The sequence below is a fragment of the Sorex fumeus genome, unplaced genomic scaffold, assembly GCF_029834395.1.
Source record: "Sorex fumeus unplaced genomic scaffold, SorFum_2.1 ptg000128l, whole genome shotgun sequence".
NCBI classification, from domain to species: Eukaryota; Metazoa; Chordata; class Mammalia; order Eulipotyphla; family Soricidae; genus Sorex; species Sorex fumeus.
Window position 1 is genome coordinate 5,145,048 of NW_026606185.1, and position 16,184 is coordinate 5,161,231.

General features: G+C 36.6%; 1 protein-coding gene across 4 annotated transcripts in view; it reads right to left on the reverse strand.

Annotated features, from left to right (window-relative positions):
- Positions 1–208: 208 nt before the first annotated feature.
- Positions 209–16,184, reverse strand: part of VSTM2A (V-set and transmembrane domain containing 2A) — a 32,462-nt gene continuing 16,486 nt past the window's right edge. The window contains exon 5 of one of the 4 annotated variants that reach the window (XM_056138205.1): positions 209–2,298. In XM_056138205.1, the coding sequence (XP_055994180.1) occupies positions 2,222–2,298 (77 nt within the window). In that variant the 3' untranslated portion in view covers positions 209–2,221. The other 3 variants (XM_056138204.1, XM_056138206.1, XM_056138208.1) reach the window with 3 other exon arrangements.

Here is a 16,184-nt window from a genome sequence, read left to right on the forward strand (position 1 = left end):
CTGCTATTAGAAGGACAGTAAACAAAACTGATACAAACAAGGTGGGTTTTGCTGAAAAACTTGATCTTAAAGAACACTGATCTCATGTTCTGAATTTCAGGTAAAAATAAATCAAAAGGCATATTTTCACTGTCTGACTTATTTGACTCAGTATACTAACTTCTGTTTGAGTATACATTTGAGTGTACACAATCTTTTAAGTTAGAAATACTAAATAGAAGGTACTTATATCACCATAATTTTATACATTTTAGGTATTAAACTTTGGGAAAAATTAATTTGTAGGTTAAGAAAATAGCATAATCAAATCTTTATTTTTTTTACTAGACTGAAATAAGAAACCAAATGAACAGGATAAATGTCAATAAAAGATTTAGCATGAAACATTTCTTTTCTTTGAAGATAATGCCAAAATAGTATGAAAATATGCACATTAGTTGTAATCGAATTGTGGAAAATCAATGCATTTACCTTTGAAAAGCAGAGGTATTCTTTACCTTCAAGCTTCAGTTAGGACCTTATCTGGAAGCTGGAGATGAGCCTCCGGCTTTGTTATTTAAAAAAAAAAGATAAAGAGTCTCTGGAAGGAAAACTCATGTCATTTAGATTTCAACCCGTATGTATCTGTTCCACAGTGACATGCAACAAACTAATAGTTCTGCCTGTCAGTCTTTGCCAGATTAGAAAACAGATTCCAGATAAAATACTCTGAATTATCATAAAGCCAAAACAAGAATGGCATAATTAAAATTATAATTCTTTTAACTATTGAAAACTGAACACCTCTTCTTCAGTCAGGGATTTTTGGTCATCTCTTACATTTGATATTTAGCCAAGTCACATTTTAGTTCTTAGTTAGGAGACATTAAACTGTAATTAGCAGCAAAAAACAGAATGACAAAGCTACAGAAAATCATAACAGTTAAAGAAAGTAGCATTTTTAGTCACAGAAAGAATGCTCTTCCATGAACGTAGGGAATCATGATGACTACTTTACCTTCCCCACATTGAACTTCTAAGTAATCTAGAATTGACATTATAGTTTAATATTAATAGGACAAGAATAGCTGTCAAAACCAGATACTATACTTTCTTTAGAGTCAAGAACCTCCAAACCTCAATAAACACCATATATAAAGGAACATAGCAAATTTTGACACAGTATACACACAACAAATTAACTAATCAGAGACTGTTACAATTTTGAATATGCTAATATGTATTTTTCCAGAAAAAAGCAGAGGCAACAGCAGACATCTGCAGCTGTCAAACCTGTGGAAGTAAAACTATATCTTATGAATTTCACAATATATGAATCATATGTGGAAACAAAGGGTTTTTTTATAAAAAATGCTGATGGTCCAACAAATAGATATTTATACGCATATATTTATATATGATAAAAATCAGCTTGCATGAGAGTCATAGTCTATCTACTGTGAAGTTATATCACACATACTGTAAGCAATTTACAGAATTTGTCAATTTTGCATATACAGGAATTTCAAAATGAATTAAAATACAATGAAATAGAGAATACTCAAATGTATTTATATAAACCTCCCAGGATTGACAAGGATTGGCCATGATCAGCACTTGCCATCATATAGAACAACAACTATAATCAAGAAAAAAACGATCCAGGGGAAAAAGCAAAAATAAAAGTATTTCTTTTGTTAGTTGTTATTTAAAAGAATGTTCTCCTCGTTGATTTGCAATATTGGTAATTTTGATCCTACCCCCACAAATGGGGGTTTTATTTGATGATAGCTTGTGTTCTGTTTCCTTGTTTTCTGTTTGCTTCCTGAAGATATTGGTCTTTTAGTTGGAAATCAGTGGTATCCATGGGTATATATTTTTATTATCCCGTTGACCTTCAGACCAACCCCTGAAAGTCAGTGAGATGAAGCTTTCAAGTAGTCAAAAGAAAGGGAAAAAATAGATCTTGCTATTAGAAAATGTCCCACCACTTCACACTAATTTTCTTGAAATAAAGGATCAGTGATTTGCCAAAGAAAACATTATGAATAAAGCATGTGATAGCCTCTTCGTTTATGCTCCGGAAGCAGGCGCTCCTGTGTAGGTAACTAGAGTACAGTGGGTGCAGAGTGGTGCTTGGAGTTTAGGGTCAACTTTGCTGTCCGCTCCGTAGATTTTACAGACGATTTGCTCTTTGCTTTAAGAAGAGAAAGTGATATTGGAAAAAAGTCAGCACTTTAGATTAAAGCAAAGCACCCTTCACAAAGCCACAAACAAGAAGCAGGACAGAAAGTCCATGGCTTGTAGCTATCCTCGCACCTGCGGAAGAAGTTATAAGATATTCGCTCATCTTGAAGATTTCCAATGCTCCTTATTAGGCTGTTTTAAACACATACACATATATATTTAATTAGCTCGCCAGGTTGGCTCTGGTGCTCATGAATGTCTTGGCATGCACTGCAAATAACAACACATACAGAGTGTTTCAGTCCCAGGAAGTCGGTCTTGTTTGTTTGTTCTGTTTTCAAACAATGCCATCCCAAGGTCAGGAACACTGAGAGGAACAAATCCAAATACTTTTCCCTGAATTAATTCTTTGAGGATCATCCCTCATGTCATTTGATTGTTCCAATATTGATAGTTAAGACTCATCTCAATTACTGCCTCCCAAGTGTGAACCACAGAGATACAGCTTGGAGGACAGGCTATCCCAGGGCAAAAAAAAAATTGTGTGGCAAGTGCATTTGGTCATTTGTTGTTAGACTGTGATGTCTCTCAAATGTTTTTCTTGGAATCTGAGAAAAACTTACTAGTTGTCAGAATTGGGAATTTTGAAAAAGCTCTGAGACCATGGATGGAAGAGATTAAATTATACTTGCACAGTTTTCTTTATATATTTTGTTCAATAAACAAAATGGGTTACGAAATTTTTGGCAATGCTCAAAGTATTTTGGGGACATTTTGGATCACCATGGTGCTTCTTGGGCTTCTTTTTTTTTTAAGTGGAGAAATGCAAATAAGGCTGGAAGGTACAGAGTAGGGAATAGAATAGGGAAGCACAATCTGTTTATGTTAGCTAATCATGCTTAGGTTCATGTTGGCAGTGAATAAACTAAGGAAACACACATGCTTAATGAGTCACAGAAGAACAAATATTGGGGGATAGTAAACTCATCATTTTGTAGTCTCATACCACTGTTTTTTTTTTTTAGTTTAGTCACTTAAGTGTTGCCAGTATTTGTTTTGTTGGAAGGTGAGCCCTCAAGCTAGCATAAAATTTCTTCACAGAAATCTATGGGCCAAAGACTTAATTATGGATCTCTGGAGGGTATCCCTTCATTAAGTTGAGGAAGAAGAATCAAAATGCAAAGTTACAGAAAATATATGCAATGTTAATGAACCAATAGCATCAGAGCATTTCAAAATTAACTTTTTTGCTATTTTTAAAATAGTTTCTTTAATGTGATTTCTTAAATAGCCAATAGCACTTGGTAAAAAAAAATGACAAATATTGACTAAAAATTTTAAAAAACTTACTGAAAGCAGTACAATTAAGCAAAAATATTTACTCTTAAAGACATGTATTTTTTTCAAATAATGATTTCCTTTTCAGAAAGGGCATTTCTTATTGGTTCAAATTTAAAACAACAAACCTTTTTCAATTAATTAGCCCCTCATAGGAAGTACCTGACTCCTCATTTCTCTAAGATAGAGAGCGGATAACTAATTTGTTTTAACCCAGCATTTCCTATCATACTTTGTCCAGCATGTGCAAGTTAAAACAGGATTTACATGAGCATTCTAACTGGAAAGAGGAAAAATATATAGTATAGCGTACTTCGTGACTGCTGAAATATTGAATTGACATGAATATATCATTGTACATAGACTGTATTCTCAGATTGCAACCATTCATCCACTCTAGGTGCATGCATTTCCTAATATATCTTGGTTTAAATTAAATTTATTTCTATTGGTCAATTACAAATACTTTTTCTCTACAGTAACTCTGAAGCAAACCCATTTTCATATCATATAACAGGAATTTTCTTTTGTTTTAATTATACCTTGAACAAAATGATATGTACACTTTATCTTGTCCTCCAAAGACTTAGACAGTTAAGTATTTAAAATGCAATAATTTGTTCCATATAATTTTAAGGAATAGCCATCATAGATATTCTCATTAAGCTGTATTTTATTTAGAATATAACATTATATCTAAAATACTGTTTATCAAACATGATTAGTTCTATTGAATTGGAAGTTAAAAAAAAAACACTTTGTAAAAAAGCAAACTTTGGCCACAATGCTCATTATGCTCTATTCTCACTGTTTGCATAAAAACATTTCATTTTTGTGACATAGTAGATGTAGTCAGAAACCCAAAATTTTAATTTCCTCTGCAGCCACTCAATTATGAGATCCCAAATGAGATGCTTATTTCCTGTTTTCTATATTGAGTACAATACCTCTTTGCATATTATTGCTTTATCTTTTTTGTTTGCTATTATGCCAGACATTGTATTGGAGCAGAATCATCTTTTTTTTCTTTAATTTGGCTTCTTTTTTTCTTTTATCCAGGCTATGCAAAATAAATTCTTACTGTCTTCTTAAGATCATGCATTTAGCAATCATGTCCTTATTTAAACTTCTCCCCATTTTTCTCTTTCTGACCAGCTCTTTGTAATTTCTCTTTCGAATGATAACCAGCAATGTTTTGATGTTGCCTTTCCTAATGGACTTCATTTTCCCTTTATTCATCATACTGTACATATTTCACTGGTTATATTATAAACTAAAGTCAAAGGGTGAAATTTTAACTTTTTATTTATTAATTGAAGCAAAACTCTTCTATTAAAATAAGTTTAATTAAAGAATGTGAGGGGAGAGAAAAAGAAAGAAAATATATGTGTTCAAGAGAGAACAGGGCTTTACCAGAGTGGACAAAATAATTTTATCTATACAAATAATTTTTTCTCTTTATCTAAAACAATGAGTTGAGAGTTTTTAAATTTTTGCTCCCAAAGCAAAATACTCAGTGGAGAATAAAGAAAGATGCCATTTTTCTCTGACTCAGATTAAGATTTTGTGATGTCCTCTGGTTTCTACTTAATAATTGTACATTTCTATTATTTTGCGCTTAGCAGATTTCACAGTGACCTCTTAAGTATAATCACCACTGACATTATAAGACAGGAGAGGCATTTTCTTTATTTTCCAAATGGAAAAATATAAGAAATCTTAGATATCTAAGTAGTATAGGGCTTGCATTGATTAAAGCTTCCAGACCATCACGAGTCTCATGTTGCTGTCAGGGAAAAAACAAATTTTTGATCAAGGAAAAGACAAAATCAAAGAAACTTCAAATATTTTTTATCTTTGTTAGGGTTATTTCACAGTAATGACCAGATGCACCATGTCTGGTGGTGCTCCAGTTGCTACCAGCTCTGTACACAGGGTTCATCAGCCACTATCGAAATAAGCACCTAAACTTCTTTACTATCTCTATAGCCCTGGTTTCTATTTTTAAAAATAATTAACTAAAAAATAACTATTTTTCATGAGGCCCTGACTCCTCAATGTCATGTGATGTGCCACTGTAACCACTGTATCATCAGGACAGTCACTTTCCACCTCATCCTACCTTATAGGTGGGAGTACTGCGCTTACTGGGAAGTTGTCAGATCCCTGTCCCTTTCAGAGGAAAAAACTCAGTCCCTCTCTTGCGACAGGTATCTCTTGAGACTGCCATCTGCAATCTGCTATCGGGAGATACTAATTCACAACACTGCTCCCTCTTCTTGCCCACATCAATCTCCATTGAGTGCATTGAGTGAGTAGTATGTGTCAGGAGTAACGATACGTTGTCTTAGGCAGAGTCCTCTGGAATTAGTACACATTTCACCCCCAGTCCCCTCAAATGTCTTCTTAGAGTTTGAATTTTTCATATTTCAAATTTATAGAGCTTAAAGTTTTCTCCAAATCCATTTAGATGCTTGAGTGAGAGGTGCTGACACCTTAATCTTTAAATTCTCTTCCTTTCTACGAAGTTGTTTCCAATTCAAATTTGAGAGTCTGGGACCAAGGAAGATTACTTGCTTAAGGCTTTTGCCACTATTAGTTAGTGACAGGAAAGAAATGAAAAGCAATACTTAGTTACCAGAAAGATCCAGGTACTTAATTTCAGGAATTAAGTGGACTTTTGAGGCAACCTAGAATACATCTACCAGTCCTTTAAATATCCACTTTCTCTTGACTATGAGTATTTTCTGATGGGATAATTTTCTGTGTGAAGATAACTTAGTTGGTGTAGGTGAGCAGCAGTCACAGATCAGGCTATTTAGGTGTGATCCTCCACAGGCTTTTCTCTTTTTGTTATTTGAGTATTCAGTGAAATAAAAAGAGGTAATACAAGCCAGAGAAAGCAATTTCTCTCCTGCTGTGCCTCCATAGTCTGACTCAACAATCTTTAGTTTGTAGAAGTGAATATTAATGGCGCATATCATATGAACAAATCTAAAAACGGAAGTCCTCCAATAATAAAAGAAGCAACAGTAAATAACTTTTCTTCCCCGCCCCCTTCTTCTTTATTCTTGTTTGTAAAGAGGCCAAGCTTATAAAGAATGAAGTGTCCATTCGGGCTCCCAGAACAGACAGCCCCTTTGATATACTTCTCTTTTATTACAGATGCCAGCATTCAGAAATAAAAAGAGCTGTATGAGAAAATTCAAGCTAGCTTTTAATACAGTTTTTATTCATGTTTGCACTTTCTAGATCACTATTTAAGAGGGGAGATCAGATGGCAGAATTATTTTATCATATAGCTTTTGAAAATAATAAAATTTTATTAGAATTATTATAGATCCAGTGCCATAATTTTTTTTCCAAAACACCATTAGAAAAAAGTAATGTGCTCTATCTGACCTAATACATAAATTGCCTAATTATGTATCTTACTGTGCCCTGCCATGTTGGCAGCAGCTGTGAAAATTTCCTTTCCTGCTTTCCTTCAGTCAGCAAATTTATACCTTTCTTCTAGTTATGAGCCTTCTTATTGTCGCTGAGGGAAATAGAGCAGCTCATCCCACACACAGTGTCTGAACAACAGGGCATTTGAAAAAAAGATGACTCATTCCCACAGAATGTTCCAGACTTAGAACTAGTCATCCCTGGCCTTCAGAGTTTCTTCTCCTACAGTAACTAAAGTGAGGAGATGTAATAGTGACACTGTTATCCCCACCTGAAGGTCACAGTGCATCTGAAAAGCACAGTTTCATGCAATTCACTCATCCAAGAAAGATCTGGCTTTAGTACAGGAAACAGGGTGATGAGGGTGGTGGTAGCAGCTAATGTTTTCTTAACACACTAATTCTTTACCTCTGACAGTGATCGCTGGAGTTTTTCCACAAATAATTGACTGATTAAGGAAATGAAGTTGAGGAATTTATATAATTTGTTCAAGTTTACTATGCTAGGAGGTAATGCTGCTGTTTCAAAATCAGTTCTATTTGAATCTACAAATGAATTTTTCTTAATTACTTCATTCAGTAGTTTGTCACACTTGAAAACGATAATTTCTCAGTCTTGCTCATTAAAAAAGAGGAAATAGAATGGTTTTAATAAAATGCAAAGGAGAACAATATGAGTGGGAAAACTAAAATGTTTTAGACAATGAGTTTTAATACTACATATAGTTAATAATTACTTTAAGGCATAAATAAAAATGACTTACTGGTGGCATTATTTTACCAGAATATAAAGAAATGTTACTAAAGAGCTCAAAACAATTTATTAATGGAATTTAAATAAACTAAATGCATATATTTACCTTATTAAAAAAAGTCATTTTTCCCCATTGTTTGAAGTTCTGGGGATCCAACAGGGCCATATCTGGCCTCTAAGTAGAAGATTCTTAATACAGTAAAGGTAGATGTTGATCCAGAACTTGCTGGAATGATCACAAGTTCCATACTAGGAATTATATGCATACATGGCTTTATTGCACAACATACTGCTATGCAATGATAAATTTGAATGAAGGCTTTAGTAAGTTTATTCCGTTGGGAAATAAAACTGAGAAACTGGTATCCATGCAAGATGACATACTAAAGACTGACAACTCAGGTTACCATTTTAGAGCAGGGGAAGGAGCTTCCACTGAGAAAGCTGAGAAAAAGAGTACTACACTGGTCTTACTGATGACTGAGAGAAGCTGTATTTCATATCACAGTAAAATACTCTCCCACCTACACTCTTTCTTCAAGTTATCATAGATCCCCAATTTAACATCGGAGAAAAATTTCTCACTAAATAAGTAAACAATATCTCTTACTGTTTAAAAAAATTGGCCACTGAGGAAGTCAAGAAATATAGCAGGGCCCGCTCGGGATGGGAGATGCGAACTGAAAGTAGACTATGGACCAAACATGATGGCCACTTGATACCTCTACTGCAAACCACAACACCCAAAAGGAGAGAGAGAACAAAAGAGTAGGGGTGGGGTGGAGGGGACAGGACGGCAGTGGTGGGAGGGATGCATTGGTGGTGGAAAATGGGCATAGTGTAGGGATGGGTACTTGACCATTGTATTACTGAAACACAAGCATGAAAGTTTGTAAGTCTGTAACTGTACCCCACGGTGATTAACTAATAAAAATATTTAAAAAAAGAAATATAACAGAAAAAAGAGAAGAAAAGACATATCTGCAAATGTATCACAAATCTTATATAATGGAAAGTAAAGATACTGGTATAATTTATATATATGGTGATCCAGTTCAATTAAAAATACTTTTTTTCTTTGCTTTTTGAGCCACACCCGGCAATGTACAGGGGTTACTCCTGGCTCTGCACTCAGGAATTACTCCTGGCGGTGCTCAGGGGACATATGGGATGCTGGGAATCAAACCCGGGTCAGCTGCGTGCAAGGCAAACTCCCTACCCGCTGCGCTATCGCTCCAGCCCCATCAATTAAAAATACTTCTGATTAATCAATAATATTTGCTTTGGACAAAGTTTTTTGAGGACCAAATGCCAATAGTATATATAAAAATATTTGTATCTTTTTGCATTTTAAGAAAAATGTCTATAGACAAGTATTTCCCAGGTTTGAGCCAATAGTATTGCCATTTTCTTTAGTTTAGCTATTGCAGAATGATCTGAATTAGAATGTTTTGTAAATTATCTTAATAACTGAAATTATCACCTAAGTAATTGGAATTAAGTAATTAACAGTTATTTGAAGCTTTAAAAATTGTGTATGTCCTATTTATCATAACATGCTAATAATATGATGAAATTAATGAGTAGGTATGTTAATCAAACTTTCTGAACAAAATTTATTATTAAGTGTAATTAAATTAAAATATATTAAACTAACTGAATATTATTTTTATATGAAGTATGGTCCAAGTGTTATTTTCCACCTATTTCTTTCCATTTCTACATAGGTGGTTTGGGGTTATTTTCTTAAAGATAAGCCAAACTACATGCAAATCTTTCTTCTTAGTAGTTGAATTATCCTCATAAAAGTTTTGATTCCTATATATACCAAAACAGAATATCCAACCCACCTTTATATTACATAGCTCTAATTAAATGTTAAGCACATAGCTAGATAGATACTGCAACAAAATAAAAATATCAATATGTAATTTGTATCTTTAAAGTCCTAAGTTTTTACATTTAAATTTTTCCTACTTAATGTGTGATTTTTGTGCTTGCTCCTTAAATGTACAATTTTCTTTTTCTTTGGGGTCACACATAGCGATGCTCAGGAGTTACTCCTGGCACTGCACTCAGGAATTACTTCTGGAGGTGTTTGGGGACCATATGGGATGCTGGCAACTGAACAGGGGGTCTGCCGCATGCAAGGCAAATGCCCTACCTGCTGTGCTATCACTCCAGCCCCTAAATGTAGAATTTTTAAAAAATCAATTTACAATGTTGAGAAGGAGAAAATGGCCTTCATATCCTACACATTTATTTAATAAGAAAAATTAAATGTTCTATAAATAACTGGAGATACTGTGGCTAAGGTTGTGTACATAAGACATCTAAATAAGAAAATAAACATAATAATTGATCTTATTTTGAAATGCTTGAGACCTTTATATTTATTTTTGACGACATCACTGCATAAATTATCATTAAAATACTTTGTCTTTGAAAATAAAATACTTATTTAATGTTTTCAATTATTTTACCAGTAAGTCCAGAGCTGTTTGTTTTATGAAACATGAATCTCACTCCTAGCCCTTACATTTTGTTTAATACAGTCACTGAGTTAGCACTGTATTGCGTGATTTATTCATATAGGATTGAGAACTTACGTATAAATATTTTCTTTATGAAAAAGCTTTATGAAATAAAACAATTAGCATTTATAAACCTTCCAGTGTGTCGATTTCTCTTGACACTGTCAATGACGATAACATTATTTCTAACTTTGATCTTTTTTTAGTCTGGAAGGGTTATATGAGTTACTATTCAAAAAATGATTTTATAATACCTCCATATCTGCTTACTTTGTTTTTAGTATAAATTTATCAGGTTCATGTTAACAATGTTTGAAAAATAAGAATAGTTTGATCATCAGAGGCCTTCGTTGAGAAGCCTGGAGGTTGCAGAATCACCTCTGACTTGCAGTTCTGGGTGTGGTTGGCACAGCATCGCACCTAGTCAGGCTCAGGGGCCCCAGTGTGCTTGGTACAGCATCGCACCCAGTCAGGGGCCTCAGAGAGTGCCAGGAATCAAATCTGGGTCAGCCAAATGCAAGGAATGAGTCTTAACTCTTATACTAGCATTCCTGCCCCAAAACCAAAATTTTACTTTTGTTTTACGTTTCCTTCTGGGCAGACATCACAGGTTGATTTAAAGTTTTGTACTCTTTATTTTTCACTTTGAAATTTTCTGTTAATTTTTTCGCATTATATTTTGTAGTGAGTCTTTTCTATTATTACTAACCTTTCTCTGCAAATGAGATTCGAGAAACTTCTTAATATGTTGCCTATTTTTAAACATATTCATTCCATTACTTCCCAACTTGGAGGCTACTGAGTTTTTTCAGGTACTGGAAGACTCAGTGATAGGCATCCCTTCCCTGGTCCTGGGTCAGTCTCATGGTTAGGATTCTCCTCCCAAGAGAATCTTAAGCCCCAGAAGGGCCACACAGCCAAAATCCCTGTGATTAAGCTTTCTAAATTTTCTTTACCTGTGAGAAAGTTCCAGTTTACCTTACAAGTAATAACTCAGCAAACTGCCAGATTTCTGAAACCTATATGGCACAGGTTGACTTAAAAATGTTGGTGATTTCACTCAGCATGATACTCTCCATGTTCATCCATTTTATAGGCAAACTTCATAACTTCATTTCTCATAACTGCTGCATAGTATTCAATTGTGTAGATGTGCCATAGTTTCTTTATCCTTTTGTCTGTTCTTGAGCTCTCAGGTTGTTTCCAGATTCTGGCCATTGTGAATATCAACAGCCAGATAAAAAAGAGGCTAGAAGGACTGGCCAATGGTTGGAATCAACCTCAAGTGTGTGTGGGGCTGAGGGTAGGTAAGATAGAGAAGAGACCAGTATGACAACAATGACTGGGAATGATTATACTGGGAAATATTTGAGTGCTAAAAGCAGGTAAAGGGATATTCTTGATAAGCTTTTAGTGTCAGTATTGGAAACCACAATGCCCAAAAGGAGGGAGGGAGGGAAGGAGGGAGGGAGGGAGGGAGGGAGAGAGAGAGAGAGAGAGAGAGAGAGAGAGAGAGAGAGAGAATGAGAATAAAAAGAAAAGAAAAGAAACTGCAATAGAGCAGGCAGGGTGTGAGAGCCTGGGGTGATGGGAGGAAACCTGGGGATACTGGTGCTGGGAAAGTACACTGGTGGAGGAATGGGTGTTGGAACAATGTATGACAGAAACCTAATCATGAACAACTTTGTAAGGGTCTATCTCACAGTAATTCTATAAAAAATTTTTAAATATTGGTGATGAGCATAGTGTGACAATTTTGAAACAGATGTAAAACACAGAATCAAAACACTTAAAATAATTTAAATCCATATTACCCCTTACCCCACACCACAGAAAAGAAATCTCTGGGACCCAAGAGATAGCATAGCGAGTGAGGTTCTTGCCTTGCATGCCGTTGACCTTGGTTTGCTGCCCAGCACTGCACATGGGCCCCTCGGGGACTGCTAGGAATGATTCCTGAGAACAGGCCAGAAATAAGTTCTGAGTACAACTGAGTGGTCAAAAAACTTTTTACCAAGATCGTATTCATCAAAATTACTCGAGTTTTTGATTTGCATATAGTATACATAAAGTATATATAAAGTAATATATATATATAGTATATAAAAGCCTGTGAATATATATTTTAGGGCCTGACATATTGTGGGCCAGAGAGATAGGACAGGGGGTTAGACTTGCATATGGTTAACCTTGGTTTCACTCCAGCTCCACAGATGGCCCGCCCCAGTGCTGCAGAGTGATGCCTGATCATGGAGCCAGGAGTAACCCTGAGCATTGCTGGTTTGAGAACCAAACAAAACAAAACAAAAAATCACAACCAAAAAACCTTGACATTCTTATATTACTGAGATTGGACATAAAAAAACAAAGGATCTATAATTATCGTTCAGACCTACCCTCTTTTAATAGTGGTCTAAATATCCTTGCATTTATACTAATTATTTTTTTAAGAAGGCTATGTATTTTATGCTTTTTGTTTTTTTATATTGTTGTGTTACTATTGAGAATTACATATTATGCCCAGAATAATTTCTTTTTTTTATTATTATTATTAGTGATACACCATGAGGTACAGTTGTAGATTTACAAATTTTTGTGCTTGGATTTCGGTCATGCCAAGAGCAAATACCCATCCCTCCACCAGTGCCCATTTTCCACCACCAGGATAATATCCCTTCCCCCCCCATCCCCTCCATCCCCCCCTGCCACTGTGGCAGGGCATTCCCTTTTGTTCTCTCTCTCCTTTTGGGTGTTGTGATCAGCAAAAGAGGCATTGAGTGGCAAACATGTTCAGTCCAGTCTACTTTCAACCTGCAGCTCCCCTCCTGGGAGGATCCTCCAAACACCCTCCATTTGGTGTTCCCTTTTCTATCTGAACTGTCCTTTCCCCTAGAATACCTGGCTGGCCTCTAAGCTATGGAGTAATCCTCCTGGTGTTGATCTCAGCTATTCTTGGGTATTAATCTCATATTTTGTTATTTTATATCCCCCAGATGAATACAATCTTTCTATGTCTATCCCTCTCCTTCTGACTCATTTCGCTTAGTATGATACTTTCCATATTGTACCACTTGTATGTAAAGTTCATGACTTCATCTTTTCTAAGAGCTACATAGTAATCCATTATGTAGATGTACCAAAGTTTCTTTAACCAGTCATCTGTTCTTGGGCACTCAGATCTCTTCCAGTTTCTGGCTACTGTAAAGAGTGCTGCAATGAACAAACAAGTGCAGATCTCACTTCGGCTACACATTTTTGCCTCTCTGGGATATATTCCCAGGAGTGGTATCGCTGGGTCAAATTGGAGCTCAATTTCTAATTTTTTGAGGAACGTCCATACTGTTTTCCAAAAGGGCTGAACCAGTCGGCATTCCCACCAACAGTGAAGGAGTGTCCCTTTCTCGCCACATCCGCGCCAGCAACGGTTGCTTTTGTTCTTTTGAATGTGGGCCAGTCTCTGAGGTGTGAGATGGTATCTCATTATGGTTTTGATCTGCATCTCCCTGATGATTAATGATGTAGAGCATTTTCTCATGTGCTTTTTTGCCATTCGGATTTCTTCTTTGAGAAAGTTTCTGTTCATTTCATTGCCCCATTTTTTGATGGGGTTGGATGTTTTCTTCTTGTGGAGTTCAACCAGTATTTTGTATATCCTTGATATCAACCCCTTGTCAGATGTGTATTTGGTGAATATTCTTTCCCATGCTCAGAATAATTTCTTTAAAATAATTTGGGGGAGTTTTTGCCACATCTGCTGTGTTCAGGACTTCCTTAGAGATAACTCCTGTTGGTGCTTTGGGGAGCATATGCAGTTCTGGGATAGAATTGGGGTTCAGTAGCATGCAAGGAAAGTGCCTCAATCCCTGTGTTATATCTCTGGCTCAGAAATGATTTATCTAAGTGTCACTTGATCACTTGACATCTCGTTACTCATCTATCTGCTCGAGCGGGTGCCAGTAATGTCTCGATTCGTTCTGTTGGGTGCTATTGTAGCCCAATGGCATCTGCTCACTCCAGGAACACGAAGAGCCTCAAACCAATCATTCAGGGTCTTGATGAAGAAGTCTGACCATCTTGTAGGTGGACAGACACAAAATCTTTTGACGTCCCATGGAATCCAGTCAATAATGGCTCTAGTCCAGTGGTCACATTACATGTCCAGCCCATCTGATTTTCAACACCTTGGCAAATGAGACAGCGTCCCTGATTCTTGATTATCGGTGGAGGACGGAACTCCGGATTCTTTCTCTCACTTGAGTGGCCTGATACTCCAAGCATAGCTCTTTTGATTCCTCCTTGGGAGACCTGAATAGCATTCTTATCCTGTTTTCATGGGGCCCAGGTCTCTGAGGCAGGAATGCAGGAAGAACAGTGGAATCGAAGAGATATGTCTGGAGTCAGAGGTTCTTCGTCCTCTTAGCTATTTCTTTGACACCCTTTAAAGCTTTCCAAGCTGCTCTCTTCCTCCTGCACAACTCAGGTGCTAGGTCATTCATCATGTTGAGTTCTCGACCTAGGTACACATAACTGTTGCATTTGGAGATGTTCGTTCCATTGAGAGCAAATAGAATATCAGGAACAAGTCCATTTCTCATAAACATTGTCTTCGTGAGATCGGGCAATAGTTGCCAATGTCGTGGATATCCCCCTTCTTGTACTGCAGTACAGTCCTGCTGGTTTTCCATTGGGATGGAACCTTGCATTCAGACAGGTAGAATAAGAAGAGCCGAGCTAGTGTATTGATGAGTACTGATGGCAGGTTCTTCAGGTGTTCGGGTCTGACCTTGTCTCGGTCAGGTGCTGTTTGCTTCTTTACCGACAAAATGGCATGTCGGATTTTGGAAGGGAGAATGTTGGGAACGACATATCCATCCTGTGGAATTTGGTATGTGGACTGGTAGACGTGGTTATTGAAGAGATCTGAGTAGAAGTCATGGATGATCTTCTCGATTGCCCTTCTGGAAGATGTGATAGATCAATCAGGATGTCGGAGAGCAGTCATCTTGGTCTTGTAGTTGGTGAAGGACAGGCGGGCATTGCAGATGCTTTTCCAGGCTTCTGCTGCATCTGCCAGCACTGCTGCTCTTCTCTCTTTGAGTTCTTCCTTTATCACTTCTCTGTGCTGCTTTGCAAGCTCGGACATTTGCTTGTGGTTGCCTGAGGCTCACACCAAGCCACCTTGGCTAATGAGCTTGACAGTTTTTGAAGACAGGCATCTTTTTGTGGCTATCTCTCTCTTAGTGGTCCTCACACAATCATGGAGGTGCTGAACCAGTCAATCATATTCTTCATCAATGTTGTCAATGATGGCATCTTCCCATGTTGTCACAATAGTGCCAAAGAGCTCCCAGTTGGTGGTCATTCTGGGAATTCTCTTCTTAAACCTTGCAGTCCTTTCTCCCCACTCAATGAAGTAGAATTTTGCTACTATCTAAGTGTATTTCTCTTATAAGGACAATTTATTTTGTATAACTTTTACCTCATCTTTATTACTGTTACACAATAGCATTTACTAACTATATTGTTTCAAATGGATTGCATAATCACAGAATCTGTAAAACTGAATTTTCCTTCTTTTCCATGTATTTTGTTTGCGTGTGTGTGTATGTGTGTGTGTATATATATATATATATATATAGAGAGAGAGAGAGAGAGAGAGAGAGAGAGAGAGAGAGAAAGAGAGAGAGAGAAAGAGTGATAGCACAGCCGTAGGGTGTTTGCCTTGCACACAGCCAGCCCGGCCAAGCCGGGTTCGATTCCTCTGCCCTTCTTGGAGAGCCTGGCAAGCTACTGAGAGTATATTGCCCACACGGCAAAGCCTGGCAAGCTACCCATGATGTATTCTATATGCCAAACACAGTAACAAGTCTCACAATGAAGATGTTACTGGGACTGTTCGAGCAAATCGATGAGCAATGAGAGGACAGTGCTACAGACAGACAGTGC